At 37.5% G+C, this 14,556-nt stretch overlaps 1 protein-coding gene across 1 annotated transcript; it reads right to left on the bottom strand.

Moving 5' to 3' along the window:
• Positions 1 to 1,940: 1,940 nt before the first annotated feature.
• On the bottom strand, positions 1,941 to 13,294 carry rgs18 (regulator of G protein signaling 18). The gene is made up of 5 exons (XM_057858387.1): positions 13,056 to 13,294; positions 12,523 to 12,615; positions 12,355 to 12,416; positions 11,106 to 11,272; positions 1,941 to 7,294 (listed from the first exon to the last, which is right to left on the bottom strand). The coding sequence occupies exons 1-5, from the start codon at positions 13,175 to 13,177 to the stop codon at positions 7,040 to 7,042; spliced, it is 699 nt and encodes a 232-aa protein (XP_057714370.1). The 5' UTR covers positions 13,178 to 13,294; the 3' UTR covers positions 1,941 to 7,039.
• Positions 13,295 to 14,556: the final 1,262 nt, after the last annotated feature.

Raw genomic sequence — 14,556 nt, 5'->3', positions numbered from 1 at the left:
CTTTCAGACATTTCTCACGTCATTCAAAAGTAGTAGCGTATAGTAACGTAGGCCTTTACATCCTCAGTAATGGTAACAGCGTTGCAAAGATGAGAATAGTAATTAATTAGATCAGTGTTTTTCAACCGGTGTGCCGTAGCACACTACTGTGCCGTGAGAGATTGTCAGGTGCGCCGCGAGAAATGATCCAATATCGCACTTTTGTTTTTTTGTTTTTTTCAGAAGAAAGGAAGGACTAGGTAGAAGGTTTCGGTTGTGTGCAAATGAGGGATTTCTCGTGTTGCGTTCAAGAACTGCTCGGATTTCTAGCCACCTTGCTGTCCGCGAAAATGTGGACCCCAGCACGTCTACTGTACGTCATTGGATTATACTCGTCAAATGTCGATATAAACGACAGTGTTCTTTCTAGTTTATCCATATGTGACGACCGTCAATTCTCCCCCTGTGTTTTATTCCAACACATTGTCGAGGACAGCAAGGTGGCCGATGGCTAGAAATCAGAGCAGTTCTTCAATGCGACACAAGCAGCTATCCAACAGCGCCATGGTGCCAAACAAGCTTGAACGTAATCTCCAAACGAAACACCCGTCGCTTCAAAACAAGTCGATGGACGATGGAAGAGCTGTTGAAGAAGAGCTTTGTGTGCGTCTTTCTTCAATTCCAGCCAGGATATCGGCTTTGTGTTCATCTAAACAGGCTCAAGTCACACTGAGTTGGAATAAATATGGAGAAATTATTGGACAATCAAATATACTGTACAGGAAGTAATATTGGAACATTTTTTTTTTTTGTGGTGTGCCGCGACATTTTTTCCTATGTAAAAACATGCCGTGACTCAGAAAAGGTTGAAAAACACTGAATTAGATTACTCACTACTGAAAAAAATAACGCCGTTAGTAACGCCGTTATACTCTAACCCCGTTATTAGCAACACTGATAGTTTATAATAGTGCCCAGCGAGGAAAAGTTAGCTGCAGATTTAGACTGGAGAACTTATAATAGCTTGCATTGTAGCCATATTTTTGTTTGTTGTTGCTGTTGAGCTGCCACCATACAAAGCGCTTTTGGATAATCGTGTGCAATTTGAGTTGTGAAAAGTTGGTGTTAAACCGAGGCTTATTGGACCTTTTAGTTTTCAAATGTGTTTGAATGTCATTACGCAGTCTAGCTCTGGCGATTTGCATTACAATACACACACGCTTTAATTCCTAATACAAAAACACAAACACACACTGTAGGTGAAATGGAATGCTGTCTTTGCAGTAGCCTAGCAGTAGTGCGTAAACTATCGAGCATGCATGTGTACAGCCATTGTGCACCTTGTGTGGAGAAAAAGCGCGAGCATGAAAAATTTGGACTGAAATGGCTGTTTTTGAATGGGAAAAACAAAATAAGATCCTCAGCACCCCCTGCTGTGAGTGACTCCCAGCGCACCTGGTCTCATTTTCCAAACTTTGAATGTCTTCTTGTTACCTGTATTTCGACATCATTCCATTTTTTCAACAAGCTGTAAAGTATTTGAAAAGTAGGATTAAAAGTGTCAGGGATGTATTTATTTATTTATTTAGGTAGTGGCTTGATGAGTGGATGCATGTATCTTACCTTCACATGTACTCGCTCTTTATTCACAATTAATCACATTTTCATAGACAATGCTTTGTTTTCCCTCAGATTTTGTACATTTTGAGGGTGATATCCTCAGGTTGCGCCGCAGAATGAGTCACCCATTTAAAAAAAATGAGCAGAAGAAAAGAAAAAACTGCTTGGAAAGTCTCAGCAGGTAACTAATCTTCAGTGGTGATGAATTTGGCACACCGGCAGAGCCCCTACCTTTGTTACTGTATCATTTATTATTTCCCCTCTTGTTCTTTGACTTTCACAGACGAAATAACAACATAAGAGCTGCAATATAGGTATGCCTGCGCCTGCTCAATTGATGCAAAATGAATAGGAATTGTTAGCTATCTTGTACTGTAACTTAAGTTGAGATGGGCCCTGTAGGATCCTTGAAAGCTCAGCTTCTCCAGTTAATGAGCTGCAGCATGCGCACATATGTTCTGAATATGGACATGTTGTATATACACTATATTCTCCCTGGATGCATATAGAATCCCAGAGGTTCACTGGCGGTTTGGAATTAATACACATTTGTCTCAGGAAAAAGCATCGCTCGTGCATGCATATACACTGACATAAATAATTCTGTGCTCGTGGTGCGTGTTGATAAGGTCTATTAATTTTTCAGCGATGTGAAAAAGGGAGCTCACAAGTTTGCCAGCTGTGATGTATACATGACATTTAATCTCATTTAAATTTGGTCACTCAAACAATTAAGATCACAGACATGCCTCATTTAAACGATATTTTAATTGAGAGTGTCTTATATTTTACAACAGTGCAATTATCTCGATTGACGTCTATGGCAGTGAATGAGTTAATGTGTGGGATGATTCCCAAACATAATACAAACTGAATCTCATGACTCCAAAAACTAATCAGTATTAAATAGCAAATTTGTGACAAACAATAGGAAATACTATATGTAAATTCAAGAAAACTATAGCTCAATGTGCATTTCTAAGCCCCTCATTAGAAAGTTTGATTGCCTTCCTATTACCATACATGCACACTTTTTCTCTTCAAGACAGTTTGGAGATGGTGGGACACCGGGAGGGATAAAATAATGAATCATTTTTGTTAAGATATGGTCAAATGAACTTGTAACTCATATCAAACACATTAAAGTTGCATGAGGTGCTATATTGCCAGCGGAAGACAAATCACTGGCAATGTAGCATGTCTGATTCAGTGGAATAGATGGAGAACAGAAGGCTATACAGCAGGCTGGTAGAATTCCATCCATGCTATTATCTGATTTAAAAAAAAAAATCAAGAAACAAACTGACTTGTGAAGCAGCCTTCCACAATAGGTGCTCGATGAACTTAACATTTACAATGATAATAATAAAAAAAAATAAACATGCACGCAACTTGGGAGAAAAGGCAGGTATGGTATTCTAAATAACTACCGTATTTTTTGGACTATACGTCGTACCTGAGTATACGTCGCACCAGCCAAAAAATGTGCAATGAAAAGGAAAAAAAACATACATAAGTCGCACCGGAGTATAAGTCGCATTTTTGGGGGGAAATTTATTTGATAGAATCCAGCACCATGAACAGAACATCTTGAAAGGCAATTTAAAATACAATAGAGAACAACAGGCTGAATAGGTGTACGGTATGCTAACATTACATGACGCTTGAAGGTAGATTGGGCCTAAAATATCCAGCCTCACCCGACCGGCCCGCGGGTATTAAAGCCCTACCCAGCCTGAGCCCGGTCAATTTACTTAATTTGCTTGCACGAAATTTTATGTTTTATTTGTAGACAGGAGCCCGAAAAAAACCACGAAATTTTATGTTTTATTTGTGAGGACTGAGAAGGAGGAAATGCAGGGATGTGATGCGTGGTTGCGTTTTGTGTGATCATGTTTTGTCACAATGCCAGTGCATACATGCAAAATGATAACAAATTAAAGCCTGTCTTTGGTAACAAATTCTCCCAGTTAAACAAGACTGTAAGATGGATATTAAATAAACATTTATATCTTAATAGAATAGTGGATTTGACATTTATTTCTATTTCCTCGAGTTGGCAGAAAAAAAACGCAAGTTTTCTCCCCTTGTTTAAGTAGTCTACATATTTTTATGATCATCATAAATGCATTTACTAGGGGTGTAACGGTACACAAAAATCGCGGTTCGGTACGTAACTCGGTTTTGAGGTCACGGTTCGGTTCATTTTCGGTACAGTAAGAAAATAAAATGAAAAATATAAATGTGCTAGTTGTTTATTACACACTTTTGTGCTTTCAACAACAGGAACATTAGCCTATATGCTAGAATCCTGCTCAAAAAGTAGTGGGTATTTAAAGATAATCCAACAACAATTTGCCTTCCAGACCCCGCGTATTGGTTAGCTTTATTTCTTTCTGAAAGAAGAAAAAAGTCCTCTGCTAAAGAGAAAAGCAATCCCAATGACAAAGATTTTTACATGTATTTTACAAATGAAATGCCTCAATGAAACATTTTTTTTTTCTTATGAACGGTTTTCAAAAGCTTTATTGGCAGATTTTCTCAAGTTAAAGCGCCACACAGAAATGAATAAATTTAATTGTGTATGCAGGATGTGTGTATTATTCTTATGATTTAATTACAGGTGTTTTAGCTCATTTCAATTTATTTTATTTAAATGGGCTATTATTTATTTTATAATGTGTTTATATTTTACAAATGTGATGTAGTATTCATTTATATTGTACATTTTATGTTGTATAACTTCAGTTCCTATGTGAATATTAGTTCCTACTTGTTTTGTTGTGGTAGGAGGGTTTTGTATTGGACACGGGGCCGTGTTGGTTATTATTATAGCAGAGAAGAAAGCAGTAAATCAACAAAGATAAGTCAACTGTGCCCCGATCTACCACTCAAGCGATCTGATGGACTCAAAAAGTAGGTTACGATTGCATATTAGTTTAAAAATCGACCGGGTCCACCGTATTTTTACACGAGTGACTTCCGGCCCGATCCTAGCTACCGGTAGTAGTATTGACGCAGGAGGGCCGCGTCTCGCGTCAAATAATAAACTCTGCCGTTCTTTTCGCGTGCGTTGCGTTGAGCCCCTTCTGGGACGCATCTAACAGTCGGCCGCACTGCGACTGGTGTGCATTGGCTGATTGACTCTAACACCCGCGTTTCACTGCGTTCTCGCGGCGGCCACGTTGTCGCGCCGTTGACGTTTCTGGGTTATAGTGTCCTACCGTGTTAGTCCTCATTATAGTAGAGAAGACGGAGTAAATCTAATCTACACAAAGAAACTGTAACGCGATCGGCTCACAACCTCGAAAAGTAAGGGTTAAATTACGTCAGAAACTCATTCGGTATTCGTCCGTTCTGAACCGAGCACCACGTACCGAAACGATTCAATACTATTACGTGTACCGTTACACCATTAGCATTTACACAACGAAATAATGCTGGAAAAGTTTCCCAGATAGCAGACCGACATTGAATAAACATTAATTTTCCATCAAAATAATCAGTCTGGTTGACATCAAAATTTTCAACATCAAGTGACGTTGAAACAATTTTGTTTTACTATATGTCAGGCGATGGTTGGGTTAACATTGTTTTATAGTTGATGAACTAATGTTGATTTATGATTGACCGGGAAATATGTTTGAAAAGTCATTGAATTATGGATGAGTGGGCGTTTTGGTCGAAAACATAACATTGATTCAGCGTTGTTCCATTGTATTAATTATCGAAATGAATTTTAGGTTTTGTAAGGAATTCAACAGTGAAGCAACATTAAAAGAAGGTGCAAAAGTGACGTTGATTCAACAATATAAGATCGACAGTGGAATGTTGATCCAACATCTTTTCAACGTCGGTCTGCTATCAGGTGTTAAATATTTTTCTCGTATGAGACCAAAGCGGCACCTTTGTTTACATTCAGCGAAGCCGACTCAGGTTTCTGTATAGTAGCTTCAACAATCAATTTGAGTCCTTTCCATACCCCATCCCTTTCGCAGTTGTTTGCTTTTCAATTCCCGTCTTCAGTTACTTTTTCACTCCTAGCTGCTCTATATCGAAAAGGAAATACCAGGATGCTCGCGGAGGGTGCCAGGGGGGGAAAATTATTTATTTTATTTAACATCCATAGATCGTTTTAGTATAATTATATAAATATATATTTATTTAAAAAAAGTTAGCGAGAGAGAAGTCCGCCCGACCCGGACACATAAATCGCTCCAGAGTGTAAGACGCACCCTCTGCCAAACTATGAAAAAAACTGCGATTTATAGTCCGAAAAATACGATACTTAACTTTTAAGTGTGTCTTTCAATTTTAAGACAACTTTGAAATGTACAATGCAGTTGTTTGAGAAGACTCAAACAACTGTTTCTAAACAGCTGGGTGAGAAAAGTGAATTGTTATTATTGTTATTATTTTTAAACAATTTCAGAAATGTTTTCCCCAGCAGAATATAATCAACACTGTCTGCTATACAAATCTATGAAAAAGTAATTTTGTTTGCTACAAGAAAGTGCAATTTTGAGAGTTTTGCATGTTTTTTGGGAACAAGATTACACAAAAACTGCCAAACAGCTTTTCATTAGCTCTTTCAGTAATAATTAAGAGAAACCTTATCAACCAGAATCCACACTTTAGATTCCTATAACGACATTCTTGTTAAATACCTGATTTAATACTTTGACTGCCATAGATGTCCCATTTATTTGAACTGGGAGGGTTTAACAGAAATAATTTACCAAATGATTCTACAAAACGAACTGACAAATAAAATGAGGACAAGGAATAGTACCGTAAGGCCTTGTACATGACTTTTTTGTGAATGTTTGGCCTTGTTTGAGGTCACCGCTTTCCTGTGTGTAATGTAGTTATTGCTTTTCTATGAGCAGAATTTTTTCATTCTTATTTTTTTTCTGTCATACATTTTAACTGGATTGGGTGTCTGGTGGGCATACAATACATATCCTTGATATTAAAAATAGTGGAAGGCACGATGGTATCACTCCAAGAAAGGTTTGCTTCACGGTTAAATTCTACACATCAGTCGGCTTCCAGAAATTAACACATGATCAGACTTCCATTTATGAGGCGAAATTACTTCAAGTGACAGTTTTGTGAAGATTACGAGCACGAGTTATCTGCTAAACAGATGAGATCTGGAGCTGCATTTTTACATACACACTGTATGTAGTTGTAGTACCCAATTACACATTTCTCCAAATATCCCCTATTTGTGTGGATCAATGGCTTGTCGCCAGGCTCCAACATTGGTTGAATAATCCAGCATGATTGTAAAAGAAAATTATTCATTTCGCAGACACGTTGGATGATTACCATCTCATATACAAATCATGCAATTAAAATTCTACAGCTCACCACTGATTATCACCAATGTAATAATCGTTTTTACGAGTGAGCGGCTATGTCTGAAATGTTATTGCTACCACGGTGAAGGCTCAGCGCCGTCACCGCCTCGGTCGTTGAACACACAGGAGCGTGACCTTCTGCGAAACATCGGGATTCCCGGTCCTCTTTTGCTTGTGAGGCGTAAATAAAGGTCCGAGTGCAGGAATCTGGGATAGGAGTCTTTTTTCATCAGGCTGTAGACTTTCATCTGAGCCTCTTCGAAACAGCTGCTTGTGGGCTGTGCTAAGTTTTTCTGGATGGCCATCTTGGTTCTGTAGTCAATGTTGACCTGAGTAGCAAAAATGTAATGTGTAACTGAGAATGGAATGTAAATACGTGTAATGTAATATGTGTAAATTCCACAAAAATACAACACTTGGAATGTTCAATAAGAGTTCCTTGTAACAAGGTTGGGACAAATAGTCATTTTTACCAAGTTGCTGAAAACTGATCTATAAATTAATAAATATACAGGTCAGACCAAAAGTTTGGACACACTTTCTTATTCGTGCGTTTTCTTTATTTTCATGACTATTTACATTGTAAATTCTCAGTGAAGGTAATAAAACTATGAATGAACACGTGTGGAATTATGCTCTTTGCAAAAAAGGTGCAAGAACATAAAAAGTATAATATTCTAGTACAGTGGTACCTACACATACGAAGTTAATTCGTTTCAGGACCTTGTTTGTAAGTCGAAATTGTCGTATGTCGAGCAGGATTTTCCCGTAAGAATACTTTATAATTCCATTAATTCGTTCCACAGCCCGAAAACCCACACTAAATCCTTAATAAATACTGCTGGTACTATTGCAAATAGCAATTAAACAGAGCAAAACAAATAAATTATGAATGAAAATAGGAATAATAATATAATAATAGTAATATTAATAATACCTGTAATTATGTAACGAATCGGGTTCTAATGTGGCGAATGTGTTTGTGTGGCTGACTTGACAGAGTGAAATAGGACTTTTTACTTTCACTTTGTTTACTTTGTTCAGCTGCGGCGGACAATAGGCATATTGTGTTTCACAAGTTATCGAATAAATGATTAGAAACCTGATAAAGACTTCTATGGCAATGTTACCACAATAATAATCGTCACCTTAACTTATAAAAACTGGCGAACGGTGGTCGGAGGAGGACCGTTGAGAGTAGACATTCTACGGCTGTATTGTCCTGCCAGGTCACGGATGCGCACACCATGCTTATATTTTTCTATCATTTCCATCTTCATTTCAAAGGTATGAATCACCTATTTCCTTTTTTCACTAACATCTTTCCTGCACTAACATTCTTGGAAATCATGTTGATTTCTCTCACAAGAAAATCCGCCGTGCGTCCATCTTTTGGGAAAACAAAGAAACTGCAGCTCTGTCATAAATCGTCAAATTTCAAGCATGTCGTCAGATGTAGAAACAAATGGCCAGTCAAATTTTATGTCAGATGTCGAAAACATCAACTCTTGCCATTCTCTAAGTCACTTAAAACTGTTTTGACTTCACAGGTATGCCTATTTAGGGTTAATTAGTGGAATTTATTGCTCTATCAATGGGGTTGGGACCTTCATTTGTGTTTCATTGATTGAGCTATGCCCAAACCTTTAGCCTGTACGGAATACACTATATTTTTCTGTAATATTGTTGCAAAATTATTTTCAAAAATCAAATCAAATAAAAGGGGGCGGGGGTGCGTTTTTGTGAAAAAGATTGTCAATGCAGATGCGCCTGCAAGAGCCGCGAAAAGAAAACTGTATTTAAGAGACAATATCGGCAATTTCACTTAAGGCACAGGTTTATTGCAAGTTAACTCACGCACGTACCGAACTCTCTAAGACTAATACTGTTGCTGCACACTCTTAAATGAGGCCATCAAAACTGTTTGTTGGGCACAAATTAGGTTATTTGGACTCAAACAGGTAAGTAGTCTTAAAACAGCATGAGAGAAACTACTCCAAAAAGTGTATTCAGGACTATTGTACTGTGTAATGCTGGTTTGCTCACACTATATTAAAGCCATCCCAGGATACAATGCAATGACATCACAGATGTCTAGAAAATTAGTAGAATGGTATCTTGAGACATAAGGGCTTTGTCGTAAGTTAAGCGTACAGTAAATAAGTTGTATCTCAAGACACCACTGGTGACGTAACATGCTTGCCGCAATCATTAATTTTCTGTATAGCTCACAATGAGTATTGAGGGATTTTTTCCCCTTTAAACAATGTTGAAAGAACAGTCATCCTGAAAAGGGGCTTACTTTTTCACTTGGAATCTATATATATATATATATATATATATATATATATATATATATATATATATATATATATATATATATATATATATATATATATATATATATATATACAATGTGTAAACGTATATACTGTATATGTGTATATCTTCTGTGCGGAAAACACAGAAAAGGCTAAAAAAAGCAATTTCTGCTCTTTCACCGCTCTTTAAAATAAACTGCTGAATTTTAAGCCAAAAGAACTGTTGCGTTTGATAGAACAATATGTCTGTATGCTGCCATAGCAGATTTACGGCGCAATAAGCCCCCAAACTACTTTTAATTAGTCCGTTTTACCCTGGAGACCCCTGTTTAGTGGTAAGGATTGTTAATTTTCTGGATTGTAGTTTTTTTGGGGGGAAAAAAAAATACCGTAATTTCTGGACTATAAGGTGCATCTGACTATACGACGCCACCTACCAAATTTGACATGAAAACAGCATTCGTTCGTAGATAAGCAGCACTGGACTGCAAGCCGCAGCTGTCCTCACTGTATTATGGGATATTTACACCAAAAGGTATTAACCGGTTACACTTTATTTGACAGTGGCATCATATGATTGTCATAAGACCAAACGAACCACCGTAAAGCTTTGAACCAAATGGCTGCAATGCTTCAAGAAGCTTCATTTGGCCATCACTGCTCCCTTGAGGTAGACAGTCAACCTCTGCTGCCACCTGCTGTCAACACTGTTGTCATCCAACGGGCCTCCTAGCATGCATTGCGGCGCTACAAATATAAATAACAATCACAATTCATGTTCTGTGCTAATTATTTCTTCCGTTTCTCTTCTAGTTGTTTCATTAATTGCTAGCTCTGGTATTTGGTAACACTTTATTTGACAGTGTCGCTATAAAACTGTCATAAGACCATCATAATTATGACATGACACTGCTATGAGCATTACTGAATGCTTATGACAGATGTCATTTTATATCATCCGGAAATTATCTCATTTTTAAACTGATGTAAAAGATCCGATCTGGACATAAATGCAGTGTTGGTGACATAATTTGCCAGATGATACTTAATGACATCTGTCATAAGCATTCATTATTGCCCATGATAGTGTCATAACCATGTCATAATTTTGACTGTCTTCTAGCATTTCTTTGAAACCACTGTCAAATAAAGTGTTACCTATTAACCCAAATAAATATAAAATAAGCCGCTCTGGACTATAAGCTGCAGGATTCAAAATGAGGGAAAAAAGTAGCGGCTTACAAAATCATGGTAATTCAAATAAAAAAATCCCGTTATTACTAGTATTGTGATAAACTGTTTCGTTAATATGTGAGGTGAAACCCGACATCTGCTGTTGCAAGTAGAGCTGGTGCATTCCTGTTGCTACAAACCATATGCAGAAACCATATGTAAAGTACACGCAAAGGCAACAAATGCACATATTTAGGCTGACAATCATTTTACTTAAACACTATATTTGTGTGGGCGCTGCACTCTGCACTTCTGCAAAGAGTCACCGCCACAAAGAGGACACCAGCTCTTAACGGTCAGATGCGGTCAAATCATCATGCACACTGCAAAGGAAAATCTTATAAACCGCAGCTATCTCTCACCGGGTGCTTTGCTGTATTTTGTTGAGATGCCTGACCAAACTGCACTACTGCCGCGCCCTGCCGAGCGTTCATAAAGGTCGACTGGATTCCTGACCCAGTAATGATTGAGAATTCATCCACCATGGTCCTTATCGCCATGTCATGAATATTCTAAACCTCCAAACACACAGCGACAGGCCACAGAAAAACATTCTCATTTCTATCTGCAAATTAACATGCAATACCTCTTTAGGCGCATCCGACTCAATAAAAACAGTATAAATATTTTTGGCTTTAGACAGCAGCTTCTTCTCAGACTCAGAGGTCTTGAATTCTTCACACGCCAGCCAGAACTCTAAGTTTTCCTCACTGAACTCAGAGCGAAGGAATTGAGAGAAAGTTTCCACCCCGTCTGATGTAGAGAAACAAACAAAGACGCACAGAGAGTTAATAGAGAAATTGTAAAAATGAAAAAAACAAAACAAATAAAAAACAGATCTGTTTATAAAAGAAACAAAAATGGGGTGGGTAATTGAGGAGAGAAATTTGCAAATAGGCAGTAAACTTTCCATAACTTATTTAAAGGCCAGTAATATGTGTACACAAACAACAAAATTAGCCAACAGAATCTGACACATTTACAGTTGCTATTTTCATTGTTTCAGACTCAGTAGTGTAACTACACCCTCATTAGTACAAGCAGTTGTTTTATGGCTTAATGTGGAGCAAAAGGGCAATTTTGTAGGAGAATGTTGGAAACATTAAAATTAGGCCTGTCAAAATTATCGCGTTAACGGGCGTTAATTAATTTTTAAAAATGAATCACGTTAAAATATTTGACGCATTTCACGCACATGCCCCGCTCAAACAGATTAAAATGACAGCAAAGTGTCATTTCCACTTGTTACCTGTGTTTTTTGGTGTTTTGCCGCCCTCTGCTGGCGCTTGGGTGTGACTGATTTTATGGGTTTCAGCACCGTAATTATTATTGACATCAACAAAAGCAACAATAGTTTATTTTTTGACTGAAAATTTTACAAACTTTATTAAAACGAAAACATTAAGAGGGGTTTTAATTTAAAAATTCTATAACTCGTACTAACATTTATCTAACATTTAAGAACTACAAGTCTATCCATGAATCGCTTTAACAGAATGTTAACAATGTTAATGCCATCTTGTTGATTTATTGTTATAATAAACAAATACAGTACTTATGTACAGTATGTTGAATGTATATATCCATCTTGTGTCTTATCTTTCCATTCCAACAATAATTTACAGAAAAATATGGCATATTTTATAGATGGTTTGAATTGCGATTAATTACGATTAATTAATTTTTAAACTGTGATTAACTTGTTTAGAAATTTTAATCGTTTGACAGCCCTAATTAAAATATGCATCACAGCTAATCATGCTCTCTTAAAGAGTACATATATATTAATAATTATGACTTTGTTTTTTTTTTTTTGTCCGTATTGTAAATCTGACCTGCGTTCTTCATCAGTTCTTCAAATGAGTTGCTCCATTGCAGAGCCGTTTCTGCTGAAATGCTGAGAAAAGATGAGGAAACTCTGGTTTAGTGACTCTGCAGCAGAGTTGAAGTGTTTTGTGGGTCAAATTTGCACATCCATGAGAAATCAATGAAATTTGCCTCACTTGCTGGGTTGGGTCTTCTTCTGTTGACTGACATTTTCATGAGAGCCAGACCTGGTGAAACTAGCACGGCTCTTCCTCTCCTTTTCTTGCTGTCTGCATACAAAAGAGAAGCCATTAAGGTCTATAAACGTGTGGTCTTGTCCTCTATGACCATATCTGAAAGACTCCTCTCGGTCACGTTTCTACTTGTTTTAGGTGACTGCACAATAAATGTCATTTCTCTATAGGGCAGTAAACATTACTCAAACTAGTTGCATGTGCTATGAACTTGCAAAATGGGCTTTATGAGTATATGAGACTTTGCTGCACCTGTGACCGAGGATTTGACGGATGTCAAAACTTTCAATCACACTTAAGCTCCTGAATAGGTTGGTCATTATTATAATACGCACAAAATTCAGTATTTCCGTGAAAACAGAAAATTGCTGAACCATGAAGGTTGCACTCAAGATATCTGAGAACAGCAGCAGCAGTAGGAATTCAATTCCAACATTAAAAAAAAAAAAAAAAAAAATCTTTAAGAGTCAACCGACCTGCTTTTATCAGCCTTCATTGTTGGTTCTTGCTTGTCTCGTGGACCGTGACTTTTGAAATACGCTTCCTCCTTTTGGGCCATGAAGTTAAATTGAGGAAACAAGAAAACAAACGTTTCCATGCTGTTCTGTCTGCATTTTGCGTGTTAAGGAGCAAGCCACAAATAGCTCAGTGAAAAACGTTGAAGCCGTCATCGTCGTTCTGTAAACCACGTTTGCATTTCATTTCCCATCTCTTTTGTGAGACTTCCTGTAATGTTTTCAAACCTCACTGTTGACGGCTCTTATCATCACAGAGAAACCCCCCGTTGTGTTCAACATCCTGTCAACAGTTTCTATGCAACTGCAATTTTTTAAAAAGGCATTTATCCCTGTAAAGTGTTGTCTTATATTTCCACACTTTGCTTAAAAAATGAAATGACAGGAAACTACAACTTTACTCGGACAACCAAAATTGGACCTTGCTGCAGAGATAGTAAGAGTATAATCTATTCTATAATTTTTTGCAGCATTCAGGGAGTGAGATAAGCAACCAACAGGTTATGAAGTCATTTTGTTGTACACAACCGCAAACATAAATACATATTACTCTGAAGGTGTCAATTAATGCTGACAATTTGTTATATTTGTCCAATTTGTGTTAAGGAATGCTGGGTTTTATTTTATGACAAACGACTCAAAAGTTATCATTCTTTTTTTTTTTTTTTAGGGAAAACACTCTTGATATAAGCGTTCCATCTTTTTATCTCCACACACCTGGAGCGGGAAATGAGGTGTGAATGTCGGCTTGAAAATAGATTGATTGCAAATTCACTAAAATTGCAGAGTAGAGCCCAGCAAATTTCCATTTATCACGGAGCGTTCTCCAGAGAAATGGTCGGAATATAAAGCCCTGGAGCACAAACATTTGTACAGACGCAGCAAAGTGAAAGTCAGACACCTGTGTAACTTCAGGCCCTATCAAAATCTCTCTCAAAGTCACATTAAAAACAACACATTGATTACAAGAGACACACGATGTGCCGCAAATGTATGCAGCTCCAGCCCAATGATCCAATAAAGTGAAACTGCGGTATCCTTTCCCTTCAGGTAAACAATGGACAGCTGAATCACTAAAACCAAATTGAATAGCAGTCATTTAGTTTAGCTGTATGTATTTGCCTGCTGTCAACATACCAGATGAGAGAAGCAACAAAATCAATACGCAGAGCACTGCCCCGAAGGTGCTCCCACCAGCTGGGTGCAAAAGATTAGGGACGCTCTATTTTATCATTCTGAAATAATATTCCCATTTACACATTTAATTCTGTAACTGTTTCACGAACAGTTTTTTGGGCTAGTTGTTCACCCATAAAATGAAACTGGGCAAAGGACAAGCAAAGGCAAGTCAGTACTTGTGCTATAAAGAAACTAAAAGCAATTCAGCCCAATGAAAAAACAGATTGTCTCAACTGTCGCAACCTAAGCAGGGAGTGTCGCCCGACCGTGAAAGCAACACCAC

The sequence above is a fragment of the Corythoichthys intestinalis genome, chromosome 14 (genome assembly GCF_030265065.1).
Source record: "Corythoichthys intestinalis isolate RoL2023-P3 chromosome 14, ASM3026506v1, whole genome shotgun sequence".
NCBI lineage: Eukaryota > Metazoa > Chordata > Actinopteri > Syngnathiformes > Syngnathidae > Corythoichthys > Corythoichthys intestinalis.
This window is presented reverse-complemented; position numbering and strand designations above follow the sequence as displayed.